The 18,446-nt window shown below is 34.2% G+C and overlaps 4 protein-coding genes across 5 annotated transcripts in view; 3 read left to right on the top strand and 1 right to left on the bottom strand.

Moving 5' to 3' along the window:
* The window catches only part of LOC127874575 (uncharacterized), a 207,673-nt gene that overhangs the window by 61,761 nt on the left and 127,466 nt on the right, over window positions 1–18,446 (top strand). The window lies entirely within an intron of this gene.
* The window catches only part of LOC127874580 (uncharacterized), a 194,855-nt gene that overhangs the window by 48,943 nt on the left and 127,466 nt on the right, over window positions 1–18,446 (top strand). The gene's annotated exons all lie outside the window — the stretch shown is intronic.
* Window positions 768–3,630, bottom strand: LOC127874577 (fibropellin-1-like). The gene is made up of 2 exons (XM_052418973.1): window positions 3,514–3,630; window positions 768–2,661 (listed from the first exon to the last, which is right to left on the bottom strand). Exons 1-2 carry the CDS (start codon window positions 3,551–3,553, stop codon window positions 1,289–1,291), a joined length of 1,413 nt encoding a protein of 470 aa, XP_052274933.1. The 5' UTR covers window positions 3,554–3,630; the 3' UTR covers window positions 768–1,288.
* Window positions 11,477–16,181, top strand: LOC127874576 (uncharacterized). Its single transcript, XM_052418972.1, has 3 exons — window positions 11,477–12,006; window positions 12,406–13,388; window positions 13,596–16,181. The coding sequence occupies exons 1-3, from the start codon at window positions 11,669–11,671 to the stop codon at window positions 13,937–13,939; spliced, it is 1,665 nt and encodes a 554-aa protein (XP_052274932.1). The 5' UTR covers window positions 11,477–11,668; the 3' UTR covers window positions 13,940–16,181.

The following is an 18,446-nucleotide window of genomic DNA, read 5'->3' as shown; positions in this document are numbered from 1 at the left end:
CGAGTGATTTCATACCAAGCAACTAAACACTTAACATCCAAACATAAGCTGCACTTTTAATCCTTACTGGTAACATTAAGAGTCGTTGTAAGAAAACCGTGCTTAATACATGGGTATATAAAATGTCAGCCCAGATTAGCCTGTGCAACGCGCACAGGCTAATCATGTATGATACTTTTCGCAAAACTGAAATTTCGCTAGTAGGCTTACTTTAAATGAAACAATAACACAAGCGGAAAATGTCGTCCCTGATTAGCTTGTGTGGACTGCACATGCTAATCTGGGACGACACTTAACGCTCATGCAGTAGGCCCAGTTGTCCCAGAAACAGACTCCATTATACTGAGCGACTTTTTTAAAAGCTTTTTTATTCTTATCTTCAAATCGCAAAATTGAAGCATCGTTTATAATTATATGCTAGTATTTTAAGAAGTCGGTCGCTACATACCCTGACGGTGCAGGTTTCATGTTTCCATGAAAACGTCAATACACCGTCACATAAGACAAAAGAAGCACTCCCAGTAGCAACATGTATCTATAATGCAATAGATTTTGTAATAAGTAGTGTATTGTTTGTTGTTGTTTGTAAGAAATTACCAGCGGTTAACGTCAAAATAACCAACTACAGACGAAGATATGTGCATACTTGTACAGGTAATACGGCAGAATAATTGATTTTGTTACATTTATGAAATGTCTGTTCTTACACACAAATCAGAATGCGTATGAAATTAACATATTAAGACATTTATTGTAGTTGTCTCACTTACTGTGCAAACAGATAATAAGGCTTTAAAAAGGTAATAATTAAACAATTATTGTGAGATTGAGTCAGAATTATATGAAAATGCAAGACAAGCCAAATAAAAGAAAAATATAGTGACAAAGTGAAACTCCAGTAACATCAGCAGGAGACCATTTGTACCATATTTTATACGTCCTTTATTTGAGGCTGCTGGCCCGTTGCCATACATTGTGACACAGCCCAATACACATCACACAAACACAAACAGATAAATAATAACTGAACACGAATTGGAATGAAAATGATAAATTGAACTGAACACGAATTGGAATGAAAATGCTTAATTGTGATTGATCATTTCAAGTCTATACATGTAATTACTTTAAAATAAAGATGAACAATTAATACTTTATACATCTGACATGAGATTATTATAGTAATATTGCACAGGAATATAATATTATGCATAATGAAATACCGATAGTGCCTTATAATACAAATGAACAATTGTTGGATTTTTCATAGTGGGTAATGCAGCTTTCGTTATAAATGTATGCAGTCAGAAATACTTTGAAAACGCGCCCCGGGGCGCTCAAAAATAGCTCGGTACCCATTAACAACTTCCGAATAATCCGGTGGTTTCTCACATGCTTCATCGTATGATGGGAGGTCGTCACTATTGGATGAATTTCCGGCATCGACATCGAGAACACTGATGTGAGCACCGGAAATGGTGCAGATCCTGCCTCTTGGCTGGCCTCGTGCGTTACCAACTCCGCGAGAACATAACTGTTTGAAATACCTGCGAGAAAAACAGCCACAAATGGCTATTAGGAAAACGATCAGTGCAGTCATTGATATAGCAATAAACAAGATATATTGTGAACTATCCGCATCAGAATCTGTATAGCATTTTGTCGAGCCACACTTATCCACTATTTTACAAATCTTTGTGTTGGCACAATCGCGGTCTGTTGCGCATTCGGAAAATTTTGTTTTACATGAGGTATTTGGAGCTTGTGAGGTCGTTTTAATGGCTATTTCGCAATATGTTCCACTGAATTGCGGGGAACATTTGCATTCTACTTTGCATCCATCAGCCGTCCATACACAAGTTCCGTTATTTAAACAAGGAATATATCTGCAGGCGTCCTCATAGAAAGGGTTTTGTGGATCAAGGCTGAATTCGCAATTCAAACCGTGGAATCCACAAGCGCAAATACACCTTTTTATGCCACCTACACTCACGCATGATCCTCCATTTATGCATATGCGGTTATTAGAACATACGTTAGTGGATACGGGTATGGCATCAGAAAGGTTTGTTGATGGCTCTGTTAAAGTATTTTGACAGAACTCTCCGGTGAATTCCCCAAAGCAGCGGCAGTAAGCCGTGTCTGTGTCTGGACGAATAGTACAGAATCCTCGTCCATTACACATTATCTCATTGCATTTTGTATCATTCACAACCGAATGTGTCATTTCTGAGCATGTAACACCTTTGAATCCACAAGCGCAGAGACACTCGGTTCTGTTTCCGAAAGCGTACGTAGATCCGCCATTCTCACACTTTGTTCCGACCGGAGGATCTGAAATTGTCTCGAGTTCACACCTTTGTCCACGCCACCCAGAGGGACACCGTTCACACCTGGTGCCATTACACACGCCCCCGTTGCATTCCTCAGACGATGTGCAATTGAAACCGATAGTGTAGTTGTGCTGGCATTCGGTGCCGTAGTAGGATGGGAAACAGGAGCAAGACGTTTTATTCATTCCCACCTTCGAGATGATAACACCGCGACCGTTGCAAAAGGTCTTGTCGTTATAGAAACGAATCATATCTGCGGCAACTGAGCAATTTGTCAGTTGTAGGCTGCATGTTCCAAAGGGACAGTCGAATGCAACCACAACTTGCACTGGAGCAATGACAAATAAAATAAATACAATTCATAATTTAGGTATTAAAACGAAATGCCATTAATAACAAAACAATAAATTAACTACGTAATACGATTCGCTACAAAAAGAAAATAAGGATTTAAAATATATACCTTAAAATAATCTCTCAAATAATAAATGTTTATTCATAAAACGTAGACTGGTTCAACAAAAAAACAAGAGCTGTGTTTGTGAAACACAATGCCCCCTACTGCGCCGCTTTGAAGCCATATATTTAACCGTTGACCTTGAAGGATGACGTTTACCTTGACCTTTCACCACTCAAAATGTGCAGCTTTATGAGATACACATGCATGCCAGATATCAAAGTGCTATCATCAATATTGCAAAAGTTCTGACCAAGGTTAAAGTTTTGGGACAGACACACACATGCAATGACAGACAGACACATACAATGACAGACAGACAGGCCAAAAACAATATACCCCCAATCATCCGATCCGGGGGAATAAAAATTCTAAGAAAATAAGATAGGTAGGTAAAAAAACTGTTTTCGTTTACTTTGTAAAATCAAAAATTAATATCGCATTTATAATTATTGTACAAAGACAGATATCTTCCAAATCTCGCTGCAACTTTTGTTCTACCTGTAAACTTTAATTTAGCAAATACGATCTGTATAACACAATGATCGTTTTAAATCAATTTAGTATTCCAAAATTTATTTCGGTTTGGTGCAAAAAATAAAACCAGGTCTAGTTAGTGGAAACCAATAACATGTTTACGCCTTAGTGAGAATAAATATTTGAAAATTATTTAAATTACTTCAAACTTTCACAATTGTTCCGTTATAATCAAGTTCTACATACCATCCAATATTAATACCATAAGTATTTGTAACAATCCCATTGCAAACTCTATTAAATAAACTACGTTATATAAATATTAAATATGATGCCGTACACGTGGCATGTTTGTTGTCGCTATCCTAAAATTGTGCGTATTCAATCGTTATATTAGTTATACTAGTTTATTATTGTTCAAGTCCGCCTTAAACTGCATTCCGTAACCAGTTCGGTTTGCGATCATTAGCCGTTTAAAAATCTATACAATGTCATAAATGTGTAAACATGACCTAAAATAGGACAGACAAACATTACTCCAAGTCAGCCAGTAAACTGAAGCGTATCGAGGTTAAATATAAAATACATTCAGAAGCTCCGCGAAACACTCTAGATTATCGAACAAAACTTGACACCGTTTAAAACCACAGTGGCTTGAAGTATACCTAAGAAAGAGAGTAAATATCGAGTATAAAACACGACGTGTGCGCTGTTTAGTGAATGGAACAGCGTGTTCCATTACTTTTTCGAAACAAACATTAGCTGTAATTATAAGTATGAATTAATGTCTTTTCTATAAGTTGGACACATAAATGCTGTCACTGGTATTGAATTATGTATTTTAAAAATGAAATTATGCGCATTTCGCATTTTTTTTACAGACGCTCCACTCGTGAATTTAAATTGCAAAAGTTGTGACAAATGAGCACGAGTAATAATCAATTTTAGCAAAGGCCGCGCAAACATTTGCCTGGGTCAGGCTTGCCTATCTTTTATCAAATCCATGTTGCAATTAAATAACCGGTGATGATAACTTCAATAAAGTCAGCCTATAAATGATCAGACATTGATCGTTTTGAATTTATCGGGTATTTTCGACAGTAAACTGTGTATTAAATCACAATTGCGTGTAGAAAAACGTTGTTTGTTTTCATTTGAAACAAAGAAATCCTCTAAGATCTGGTAGGTTTTTACCAGTGAACGCAGTGGTTACCGTTAACGTGTGTGAGGAGGAAACCGCTAAGAGCATTTTCCCATTTTTTGTGTCTTTCGTGACGTTTGGTCAATGAATAAGTCTCACACATTGACAACGGAAAACGATACAACGCGATTTGTCGACATCATATGATATGCATTGAGAGTCTCCTATGCAAACGGAAACAGCAAGTACAAAGCATTACAAAACCTGTCTTGTACTTTAAGGCGCATTTTTTGCAAGAAGCTGTAGCTCTGAAATCTGCGGAAATAAAAATGTGAATCACTAATTGATTATAGTGTCGACATTAAACCGCACCTAAATAACCACAATTAGGACATTCTTCGTAAATTGCTTTGCGCTGGGCGTCGAACTAATTTCTGCAGTAACATATTTTCAACATATGTTCACAACTGTCAACTCACAATTTAATGGCAAGATAAGAAGCATACATTCAAACGCTTTGATTACAAAAACAACGCTTGAAGCAAAAAATAATATTTTCAATTTTTAAATTGCTATTTATCATTCGCATGTTGTTTCAAAATTTGTGTCATTTAGTATGCACTTTCTGCACTGAAGATGATATGCTCACAGTACAACATATTTTTATCAAATAAGCTAATTTCATGTACCAACAAAACTTGCAACTTTTCCGCCATTCCTTTAGAAAATGAATTTATTATATCTGTGCCATTGATGACTAACATAACATCGAACTTATGGAAAATATATGTCATTCATTTAAAAAAAAATAAGTAAAGTGATCTTTTCACGTTTTGGTAAATCGACAAAATTGAAAAAAGTTGTTTCTGATTCGCAAATTTTCGTTTTAGTTATGATATTTGTGAGGAAACAGTAATACTGAACATTTACCATGGTCTAATATAGCCATTATATGCATCTTTTGACGATTTAAAACCCTGAAAATTATAAAGCGTTGCAACGCGAAACGATTGAAGAATTTGGAGAGTTCTGTTGTTGTCGTTTAATTTTGTGAAACTACGAAGATTGCTTATATAGAGTATAAAATACGTCTACTATATATACTTTGCAGGATGGCCGAGCGGTCTAATTGGTTTTTACTCCAGGACTCCGGGGGACACTGGTTCGAGCCCTGCTGCGGGCTACTTTTTTTCCTTTTTTTAAATTTTATTCTTGATTTTTTACTGGACCTTTTTAGATCCAATGTTTACATTTATCAATTTAATGCATTTAATGACAAACTTCAAAACATGCCAACATCTGTGGAAAGGCCCCTTTAATTAACATCTAGCAAACATGTAACAGCCAACTTTTTACAAGTGTCTAATGTACGTATGAAAGTCGCTGAAGTGTGTAAACAATCAATGCAGTATTATTATATCGCGTTATGCATCGATTCATTAGATAATACATGCGACGGAAGTATACATTATTGCGTAGCCCAAGATTGTACGAATGAGTGTGACATATATAGTAGATTTGCTAACAGCATGGCTTCATTATAAAAGAACTTTTGAATTATGAGGCTTATCTTATCCTAACACCTCCACAGTCAGACTGCACTAGCTTGCAGATATGAAAAAAAAAGATAAAAAAAAATATTACGTATGTTTGATACATTGTCTCACTGTCCACTCATAGCGTTATTAAAAACCCACAGTTTTTCTTATTATTGCATCGTTTGAACATATCAAATTTATATAGACCAATGAAGGATTCATCTTTCTACGTTTGGTAGACGTTTTCAAACAAATCATATATATTGCTTCTATATCCATGTATATCCAATATGTGAATTAGATACGTTGTCTTGTTGAACGGTCAATGATAATGATAATAGGTATATGTGTTCAAAATTGTCGCGATCGACCCAGCTTTTTGACATAAAGTCATAATGAATAGTCAAATTCAAAACCTATAATACAATGGAGCGATCCATTGCGCCATTTAACATTGCATTATTATTTTAATTAATATTCAAGGTTAATTCAGATTATATGTGATCTAGACAGCAGCATAATTAACACTCGAAATAAAATTTAGGTGGGTCTAATGATTAATCTGCGTTTCAATGTAACGATTTACCGACTAATGAATTAAGAGTATGTCTTTTCCTAATTATGGTGAATATTGAATCTTCTTAAAAAATTAACTATAAATAGAAACATAGTTATTAGATGCGTTTAAGTAAGTATGATCCTTTGATTTCATTGAATCTTTTATATTGTCCAATTTCGTGTTTTATAATATATACTACTTCTATATATTGATCAAAATAATAAATAATCAGCTTACGATAAAATACTGTGAATGTGTATACATGTCAATCGTCATGGGTGACCGTGATATTTTGGTAACATGAGTTAAAGAGCAATCGTGAAGATCGTGCTTCAAACATCAAACAGTCATGAATGGCCTTGAAATTAAGAAAAAGTCTCCTGCAGATGCAAGTTCGCAATAAGCAAATTTGCATCTCAGTTTATATCGCCCATAAATTAATTAATATTTCATTCATAATTCACTTGTACATTTATTGTTGATGTACACTAGAAACGAGATTTGAAAACAAAACACTTTTGCCGATATTGTTTCTTAAGTTAATTTTTCCATTATATAATAATTATTTCCTAGATGTTTAAGCGTACATATAGCTCTTGAACGTTTAGGCACATTTATGAACTTTATGATTAGACATATATTGATTATTTTAATTCGTTGTTAATGAATTTAATGATGAAACTGTTTATAGGACTACACGTAATAATTATCTACGCGAACCAACTTTTAAACTTTTAAGGAAAATGTGTTCATGCGTACGAAGATCCCGATTAAAATTCCAGTTTAATTACAGATGTTCTTATAACATCTGATCGAATAGGTCTGGACTTTTCTGATAAGAAAACACACACTCACAAACATATGTGTATTTTATTTCAACATTCAACGTGAAGTCAGCTTCAACTATTTCGAGCGGTTAAAGAAAAACTCGTGTCCGCTTTCTCATTTGGAAAATCCGATTCCTCGTCATTGTTGAAAATAATGCAATCTTGTTTGTTCATGCTTGATTTTGTGGTGTATGTATTTTCCTAGCGTTTAATCTGAAAACGACCTTAAGACCTCATAAGCCATACCTTAAGTTAGGTTTACACAATCGGCCTCATAATGATTATCTCTGTGATTGAGCAGATGGGATGCATATATTTGTAAATTATATTGTATGCAGAAATACAACCATAAATTGTACTATTGTGCGTACTATATTGTGTCATTTTGATAAATAAATATGTATATTGTAATATGCTAATATTGATTCAACATATTTTTCTTTTTGAAACGCTATTATGTTTTTATGAAACTATCAATCATAATTTATATTTTAAATTCTTGTATTGCATTTTAATTATTAAAAATACCTGTACTAATTGCAAAACTTCGCAATTAACCTAAGAATTTCAGCCAAATTGGTGCTGGTCTCTATCGTGGCATTAAGAATAAGGTGCGATTTACAAACGAGATCGTAAGCAATGAAAGGTGCACTATACTAATTTAGTTTTTCATTCAAAAGAAAGAGCTGCGTTTAGATTATAACTAAATGCTAATATCCAGCACTCTACTTCGTTACGTTAACATATTATTGTTGAATTCCACAGAACAATAATATTCAACATGAATACTGTATACTTTACATTAAGCTCACGAGTATTTTTATCAGTTAAAATGTATAGTATTTAAATAGTATACTTTAAAATTAACAACAAGAGATAATGTCCCTGATGTGAATGTAAAACTCTTAATGGAATAACGAGATCATTTGGCCTAAAAGATCTCTACAAAAAGCATATGTTTATACGTGTTTTTGTAACAGGATTGGTTTACTGTCGGTGTTGAGAAAAATCGCATGGTACACTATTCAACATATTAAATAATCGTGAGATCATAACAATATAAAGTCAACAAGATTGTCATAAAACACATTGAATCAGTTTCGGTTGCTGAAAAAATCGCGGCATATTTTTTTCCGCCCCCGATGATGCCACGGTATGGTAATATCTTACTCGGTTCACAATATATTATTTACAAATCGCGCGCAATGTGATATGTTTATGTATAATGAGAACGTGTTAGCTGCATAAAAAAATTGATATACAAGTTCAAAATACTAAAATATATCTTAAGAAACAAACCCCAAACATTAGTCAACTGTGCCCCTATGCCAGCGTTTATCATCTTACGAGATTGCAAAGTTAGGCAAATCCTTAGTGCGAAAAGATGTTCTTTCAGATTCGATTAGCATTCTCGTATCAGTCTATTAACGATTTTGTATTTAAAACCCTATATAATTGTAGGTATTTGTTAAGATTAAGGCCTCTTAATAGTAAAGGTTTTTAGTCATTTGCATTGTTGAAACTACTTGTGCATGTTTTATATGTTTAATGTTTTCTTGTGTGTCTTTTGACGAATTTTATAGGTAATTGGTCACTCACCTTATGTAAATGACTAGCGAATTTTAAAAATAATTCCTTTCTTGATTATATTGTGAATTGATTTGACAGACAGACAGACAGACAGGCGGACGGACGGATGAGCGGGCGGGCGGGCGGGCGGGCGGGCGGGCGAGCGAGCGGACGGACGGACGGACAGGCGGGCGGGCGGGAAGGCGGGCAGGTGGGCGGTCGGTCGGGCTAGCGAGCAGACGGACGTGCGGGCAGGCGGTCGGGCCGTCGGACCGTCAGACAGACAGACAGACAGACAGACAGACAGACAGACAGACAGACAGACAGACAGACAGACAGACAGACAGACAGACAGACAGACAGACAGACAGACAGACAGACAGACAGACAGATCGCACGTTCACATAATGACAACTCAAGATTCACTTAACTTCAAACTGAGACTCTTAAGTCAAGCGTAGTTAAATTTATTTGATCGTAATAATGTTGCTAAACTTTGATCAGATTTGATTTATACTCCTTTAAAAGGATTATATACGGTGAACTTGTATAAACCCGCAACCGTTTAAATGTGCTTATAAATAAACCAATGTTTTATTCCGCACGAATACTGCAGTGAAATATGTGCCCGTGTCAGGTTTTCATGTTATCTACCCAATGATCGATTTCGTAAGCCACACATTTAACGACTTAACGTCGGTTGTAAACAAGAACTACACTAAATCATTTTGAGAACAGTCTTTATTTACCAACCTGTTATTTAGGCAAACATGTTTAAATTAAATATATACGTATAGGTCACTCAAGGCCGGAAGTTTAAATGCGTCGGCGTCAAATCAGGAATGCGCAGCACAACTAATTTCAAATTAAGCGAATTTAATTTCTGGCCATTGTTATTTCAGAAAAAACTACAAGTATGACCTACGCGAATTAATGGAGAGTAAGTTGGTTCCTTTTTCTTTGTTCCTTATTCCTTTTTACGATAAGGAATAATGAACAGTTGCTCATTCCTTATTTAAGTTCGAACTTACCGCACTTAAACCCGGTAAGCTACCGTACTAGCATGCCCCCCCCCCCTTGAATAAGTCGACGTGACAGCGAAAGATTTCTATAATCGCAAGGTGTTTTCATGTTTGTGATTGCAACCTAGAAGCGAAAGTGCGAAATAATAAGTGGAACAAATATTACACTGTAAAAGGTTCAAAATTTCGGACGCACTGCTATCACTACATTAATATTTTGTTATTGATATTCTTACTTTTATACATGAAAGGTGACTGTTGTGTATCCGAGGATTGCACGAATAAAACCTTTCAAACTCAGCTGCCTAATTTAGGTTTTGACCTTACTTGATCTGTGTAATTGTCCTATTTAATCTTGAGATTTTCATATTTGTGAAAAAAAAAACCCGCAACAAACCTGTGCAATATAGAAAACATGCAATCTACACATTTTGCCTCATTTACTTTTTACAGATCATTAACTCTTTTGTGTTGTATACGGTAAACACAATTCTCATTCTTCATTTGCTAATGTGAACATATTATAGGCATGCGGCATTTTATTTGCAACTATTTTGTCTCCAATAAATAGCTAAGCCAAAACAACTGTTTCACACTCAACTCTCTCAATCAATACATTTTGTATGTGCCTCTATTTGGCAAATTGTCAGTACTAGATCATTTACACCTAAAGGCTATGTTCTCATATTTAACAATTACTAACATCTTGCATTTTGTGCACTAGGATAGATTATATCATATAAGTATAGTTGTTGCCTATCCTAATATATTTTCTTCGTGTACATACACCATTGTTCTAGCAGTGAAATTGGAACCTTTCATTTAATGCCTTATATATATGCCATCCGGAACGTTATCAATCTTGGCATGCATTAAGCCTGTCTGGAGCTCATCATTACAATTCTATTGGGTTTGCATTGGTGAAACAAGAAGTATCTTTGAAATAGTATAAGAAGATATTTAGTGTATGCAATAATTATCATGCACACATAGCAGGTAGTTACTAGATTGTTACATTGATTTAGACGATGAATAATTAAAACTATTGTTGATTGATTTAAAAAGAATAATTCCATCAACATGACCAATATATTTAGCATGGTCCCTATTATTCAAAATACAATGATTTTATTTCAGGTTGACACAGTATTTCTGCATTGATTTATAGATACATTAGCCAAAGTATATATTAATGAGAAATTAGTCGCCAAACTGGGCGAAACACCTGTAAGTGATATGGGTGTGATGTATGTAAGAACTGCATCAATAACAAAATCCCTATCATTTAATCTCATTGATTTAACTAGTCTTTTTCAACACAAACCTTATTTCTTGCTTTTATACTTATTTAATCCTTTTCCAAATATTAGTGTTGTTTATATAAATTAAATGACATTTTTTAAATTATGAACATCTGTGAACAAGTCCCTTTAACTGAATACCTGTTTCACCGGTTTTCAGAAAATGGTGTATACTTCTGTTATCAGTGAAATAGTATCTATATACAACGGCTTTTTATAACTTGTTATTGGACTTTGTACTTAGGCGTGTATTTAAAGCGGGTTGATTTGCATGAACAGCAAACATAAATCAGCATTACTGCTTTGAAGTTAAGAACATTGGATATACTGATATGCCATATATTCTAGTTTTATAACACTTATTGTATTTCACAAATTCAGTCAAGAAAGTTGATTACACAACTTTTTAATCTGACGTCTCGCAGTTCACAATACCTATAGAAAATGGCAACTTCTTTTTCTGAAGTTTCAAATCATAAAAGTTCTGATTTTGTGAAGGACTATTCTTGTGTTGTGTGCGAAAGTAAAAATATCAAAGCAAGTGCTGAATTTTTCTGTGAAACTTGTTTGAAGTGTTTTTGCGAAAAATGCGTTTACCATCATGATCAAATATTTGTAAACCATTCAACATATGGAAGAGGGGAAACAAATAAATGGCCTCTTGCAAAGGAAGTCGAGGGTTTGCTACTGAAATGTGATATTTACAACAGCAAGAAACTGAAAATGTTCTGCCAGGACCACAGTCAGCTGTGCTGCTCTGATTGTGTTTTACTGAATCACAGGTAAATGACACTTAGTCATTAAGAAACGTGTAATTAAGAGTGATGACATTTATACTAAAAAGTTGTTGGATATGTTGTCTTGAATCAATCAAATACGTACATTATGTAACAATTTCATAGTTTAGTTGTTTAAAGCATTTCAAGAATTGTTCTAAATAATTGTTAAATGTTGAAATTATAATATTGGTTACATTTTTGCTTGGGGTCTAGATTACAAAATGGGGCACTCATTGTTTGTAATGTACACTTATTAATTGATTTTTTTAAGCAGTTAGGGACTAATTTTGACTTAAATAGACTCACAATGTTCTACCCTTTTTTATATATTATTGTTTTGCACACCCATACATTTTATGTCAATTTGATCATAGATACTTATGATTCCTGTTGCTATTTCAGACAGTGTACCAATTTGGCTCTAATTTCTGAATCAGCTAAAAAGCTGTCGGTGGATATAGAGCAGTTATCAAACAAAATTCAAACAATTCTTGCTGAACTAAATAAGTTTAAGACATTACAAGAGGCCAGCATTGTGTCTGTGGAGGGATCATATAATGAAAAACTTCTAGAAATCAGAGAGCTGCGTAAGAAATTAAATGCTGCTTTGAATGAGCTAGAAAATACAACTTTGATACAACTAGAGGAAATTAGGACAAAACTGAAAACCTCTCTCAAGAAAGATGTTGAAAACTGCAGCAGACTGAAGAATGATCTTCAACAGTTAAGCGAAGCTGCACAGGGCCTTTGTGATAAGAGCAAGAAAGACATTGAGTTCATAGCCAGCATAAAATGTCAGGAGAAAATACAAGAATCTGAAACATTTCTGAAGGAGAACCCTGTGAAGGTGCAGAGTTCAATAATATTCCAGGGGAACTTTGACATTCAGCAATACTTGTCACAACAGTCTAGTCTAGGGAGAATTGTAGACAGTAATCCAGATCAGGTGTTGTCTGTGAAGAGGACGTCCCAGTATAATGTGAAAATATCAAGTGACTCAAATCAGACATGCTATATCATAGGCATTTGCAGCCTGCGTAGTGGTGAGGTCATTGTTGCAGATAACCTTAACAAAAAAGTGAAACTGTTGGACCAGCATTTCAATGTGTCCAGTCACTGTGATGTGTCTAGTAAACCACAGGACATGTGCCTAATCACATCTAATGAAGTGGCTGTGACTCTTGAAGATGCTGGTGTGCAGTTCATGTCTGTAAGCAATCGGCAGCTGGTGAAAGGGAGGACGTTACAGTTTCCACATAAGGCTGTTGGGATTGCCCACCGTCAGGGAGCATTGTATATCACCTCTCGCACTGCTCTCTACCACTACACCCTGAGTGGGACACTTGTGAAAAAGGTTTATGAGGAAACAGAAACTGGCGATATAGGTATATGTATTGCAAATATAGTTGAATATTGAAAATATATTAAACATATTGTAAATACATGTATATACCAAACTTTCAACACAATATATAATCATTTACGTGGATATTTAAAACACTTTTAAAATGTATGCGATTATTATATATTTTTTAAGAGTTAATGTCTGCTATGCCTATATGTTTATATATTACATGCTCTATATTTTGCAGTGTACCTATGTGCATTGAGCCCTGCTGGTGACCGGATCTATGTCACCAACCTCAACCAGCACAAGCTCCTCACACTGGCATCAGATGGCAGCCTTATATCCACCTTCACTGACCCAGAACTAGCAAACCCATGTGGTGTACATGTAACACCTGAAGGACAAGTTCTGGTCTGTGGAAACGCTTTTAATGCTGTCATACAGGTGGATTGTGAGGGAAAAAAGAAACTGGCTTCACTGAGCGATGGCGTGAAAAGCCCTGCGTCTGTTTGCTACAACACCAACAGTCACCAGATCATTGTCGGACTATTTAGTAAAAATGAAATCTGTGTGATTGAATTGCAATAGCTTTTCCATTTAAAAAAAACATTGATATATTTGTGTTTGCGTGGTACATCGATTCTTAGCATCTTTCTTTGTGGATGCTGACAAGTTTTTTTTTCTAGCTTCACGTCAGGATATGTTTGCCACAAGACAAATGTTCTAATTAATATGGCTATACACGTGTTATGTTAAGTAATTTTTTTAATGTACACGTATAAATAATAATATTAATTTTTTATTATTTCTATATTTTGATTGATATATTTCATTATCCTGTAATCATTGTAATCATTGAGACGAAAATATTTTCAGCCATTTATGTTTCTTAATATAAGCTTTCCTGAGCACAACGTGCTGATGATGAGCTTTTGTTATCGCCTTTTGTCCGTCATCTGTCATGCGTTGTGCGTCATCAGAATTTGCCTTGTGAACACTGCAGAGGCCATTTTTATTGTCTGATCTTCATGAAACTTTGTCATACGATTTGTCCCAATTATATCTTAGATGAGCCTGAAAATGGTTCTGGTTGGTTGAAAAACATGGCCGCCAGGGGGCGGGGCATTTTTCCTCATATGGCTATAGGAAAACCTTGTTAACACTCTAGTAGTCACATTTATTGCCCAATCATCATGAACATTGGTCAGAACATGATTGTGTTCTTATGGTATCTTGGATGAGTTTGAAAATGTCTCTGGTCAGTTGTAAAATATGGCCGCCAGGAGCAAGACCATTTCTTCTAATATTGCTAAAGTAAAACCTTGTTAAACCTCTTAAAGCCATATTTTTATTATAATCTTCATTAAACTTGGTCAGAACATTTGTTCTAATGGGCTGAGTTCGAATATTGTTCCCTTCTGTTGGAAAACATGGCCGACAGGGGGCTGGGCAGTTTTTCTTATATGGCTATAGTAAAACCTTGTTAACTCTCTTGTTGATATTTTGCCATTTTTGTTCAAGTTTGAAATTGGTTTCACAGACATCTCAAAAGTTGCTGAGAGCAGTAAGTTCCTGAAGTGACGGTGGGCCTCTGACTCTCTTGTTTATAAAAAATCTTTTGGTGTTTTTGCCATTGAGGTTTTTGTGCCTTGGATAGACTATTGGAGTCACTATACGACTGTCGTAAAAGGACACTAACACACAAATTGCGATACATGAATGAGTGGGAAGATCAAAATAAATTAAAATTCTTTCTAAGCATTTGATGATGGAAACCATAGTTCTAGCAGAGATTTTGATACGCATGTCACTATTTCAATGTGTGCTATTTTAACATGATTTTAACAATAAAAATGTTGTATAATATTAATTGCCTGAAAATGATAATTATCAAATAAATAATTAAATTGTTGTACTACATGTAAGTTTAAACCTATTTATTTAAGCTTAATTAAATAAAAACTTGGCTTATTAAAACACACGAGTCCAAGGGCAAATCTTTTGAAATAATGTTTTCCCCATTTTTACATGCAAATAAAAGGTGTGCGCATTATACAGTTTACATGGTAACTTGCTGTACGATACGCATTTTATGACGTATTGTGTGTGACATAATTTATGTGACGAAACATATTAGTTTGTCCAAGATTCTAGATTTTGGGACACAAATTTTGACGTGGTGTTTTTAATACTACATTTTTAAAGCATCGATGAATCCAAAAGGTACAATTGTGTTTCAGATTTGTTATGAATAATTGTAAACTTTTTTTGATGGGAATAACATTACTCGCTCTAACAGGATAACAATTATCTGATCTGCTTTTGCATGTCATACTGTTAAATTTAAGATGAAGCTTATGAAAATACGAAAAATACAATTAATTACATAATAAAATTGTAACTTGATGTTATTATAAACAGAAGTAATAATGATAAAAAAAATTACGTAACTGCATTCTGATAAGTTAAACAACCGGCTTTTAAACATCCACAATTCTTTTTCGGGTTATTATTCTTCTTGTCGGCTTTTATAATAGTTCTCAAAATGGCAGACGAAACGAACGCCGAGTTTGACTTTATAGACAATTCCAAGGGAAAAAGAATTGCCAATAGGATATAACTAGAACCTAAACATACAATACAAAGGTTATGTTCGTGTAATTAAGTTGGTTTTGGTGATAAGCTGGCGAGTTATAATTCTGGTTCAAGTTAGCAATATATTGCAATTTATTGCAACACGGGTTTTTGAATAGACAATATATTGCAATACGTTTTTTGGCATATTGTTGCAGAACTACACATTACGCACATGAATAAATATATATTTAAATGTCTGTTTTATCTCAAGTCAAGCTACTTGATTGCAATCCCTCTAAAACAAGGAAATCTACAGAAAGAAGGTATCTGATTAAATTTCTTTTATGTCGAGTCCAAGTCTATAAGTAGGTAACAACTTTCTCTAGCTTTTTCTCGCACTATCCCACCGTACTCCTAATGTTCACCTAGCAACAGCATTTCGACTGGGACTGTGTGAAAAGGAATATATAATCGATATTTTGGAAGATTTAAAATGTGCTTGTCGTGCTTGCGTGAATTGTAACGTAAAAACTAGGAATTTGCCTCGAATTATATACCAAACTACTCATCTGGTGTCAAATATTTATATAACCGGGAAAAGCGCTCAACTTTACCCATAGCCTGCGCTTTATTTCGTCAAAATAGAGTAAATAATAAATTACTTACGTGGATTTGAAGTTTCTTAGCGGAGACAATGTTTACAATTTTCTACTTGGCGTGCTAGCCAAAATGACGTCACGGACCACATGGTATGGTCACACTGGATGTAACAATGTTTTTGTTCACACTGTGGAGTTTCCCAGAAAATATTTTACCATTAAATACTCCAAAACTAGATTTTTCCAGATATGACACATATGAAAACATGTAGATCAAGTTCTAGTCCATAACCTTGTGAACTTTCAGCAAAAGTTACAGAGCCGTTTTCAAATAGGTCAAATTGCTGTTCTAAGCTGCAACTCAAGAAAATTGAAGCCCCCATAATCATTTGTTCAATTGAACAGAATAGTTATTCAGTCAATATATCACTTATCCCATATTCAATATACAATTTTACAATAAGGTGGAAGCAATTTTTTTAACAATGGAAATATTGCAGGCTTACATTTTAGTATATTTTACACTTATGGATTTTCAATTGTTTCCATTTTACTGTTCTTGTTTTTACTTAGTTGTATAAAGGTAAAACTCTTTTTTTATATAAAATATGAAATATCAGTTCTTTAATAACTTACATACATAAACTAAAAATATACATTGAAGTTAAATGGTGGATGGAACTATGAATTATTACATTAGAAAATCGAACAAAATTATAATGATTATAATTATTTTTAAATTTGATTTTATGTTGCTTTTATAAATATTTATTTAAAAAAAAGATAAATTTGATTTTATGTTGCTTTTATAAATATTTATTTAAAAAAAAGATAAAATGGTACATGTATTTTGTCTATTTTCTTGCAATTAAGCACTAAAAAATCATCTAGAACAATCAAAGCACACAATAAACCTTTCAATTTCTGTGTCTGTGTTTCATGCTGATATGGTTGTCTTTGCTGTAACAAAAGCACATTTGTTTATAGTTAACAGAAAACTATATATATCTGTATTGGATGTGTGGAAGTTTGATATAACAAAATAAAAAATTAACTCTTAATGTTTGTTTCCTTTTTATCAGTCTGTTTGTGCCAGATAATAAAATGAACTATATTCTCCTTTATTCCATTAAATATAGAGTGCATGATGCACAGTATTCATGTATTTCACTTACAACACCTTCCCCATTTAATGCATTGTCAAATGGAAATTTGTAAAACAGTTCAGTATTGACAAAATGTATTACCTAAAAATAATTCATGGCGACCCCCATTTTTTATATAATATTTTTCACAGACACATACATAACAATCAGTATACAAAACATTGTAAAAGTATGTATATTCTTGAAAACAAATGCCAATGACAATAGAGCATTACAAAAATATATAACTTGCTAATGATGAGCTTTTGTGATCACCTTTTGTGAGTTGTCTTTGTCTGTTGTCAACACTTACCGTTTTCATTTTTGAAAGCCACACCTAATTGCCCAATTTTCATAAAACTTGGTCAGATAATTTGTCCTACGTATATATTGGCTGAGATGAGAACTGGATTATGTGAGTAAAAAATAGGTAATGAGGTCAAATTAAAGATAAAGCTTTGAACACTCTAGAAGTCACTTTTTAGTAGAAATTTCGTTAAACTTGTTTAGAACATTTATCCTTATGATGTCTTTGCTTTGGTCTAAAAATACGGCAGCCTGGGGACGAGGCAGTTTTTATTATTTGGCTATAGTAAAATCCTGTTCTCACTCTAAAAGTCACATTTCAAGCTCAAGTTTCATGAAACGTGGTCATAGCATGTGTTTTACTTGTATCAGTGGCAAAGTTGAAAATTGTTTGGATGTGTAGAGAAACATTGCTGCCAGGGTGCATGGAATATCAAATACCTATCTTACTAAGAATATAACTTCATG

The sequence above is a fragment of the Dreissena polymorpha genome, chromosome 3 (genome assembly GCF_020536995.1).
Source record: "Dreissena polymorpha isolate Duluth1 chromosome 3, UMN_Dpol_1.0, whole genome shotgun sequence".
Classification (NCBI taxonomy): Eukaryota; Metazoa; Mollusca; class Bivalvia; order Myida; family Dreissenidae; genus Dreissena; species Dreissena polymorpha.
The sequence above is the reverse complement of the archived record's forward strand: the minus strand, read 5'-3'. Positions and strand labels throughout refer to the sequence as shown.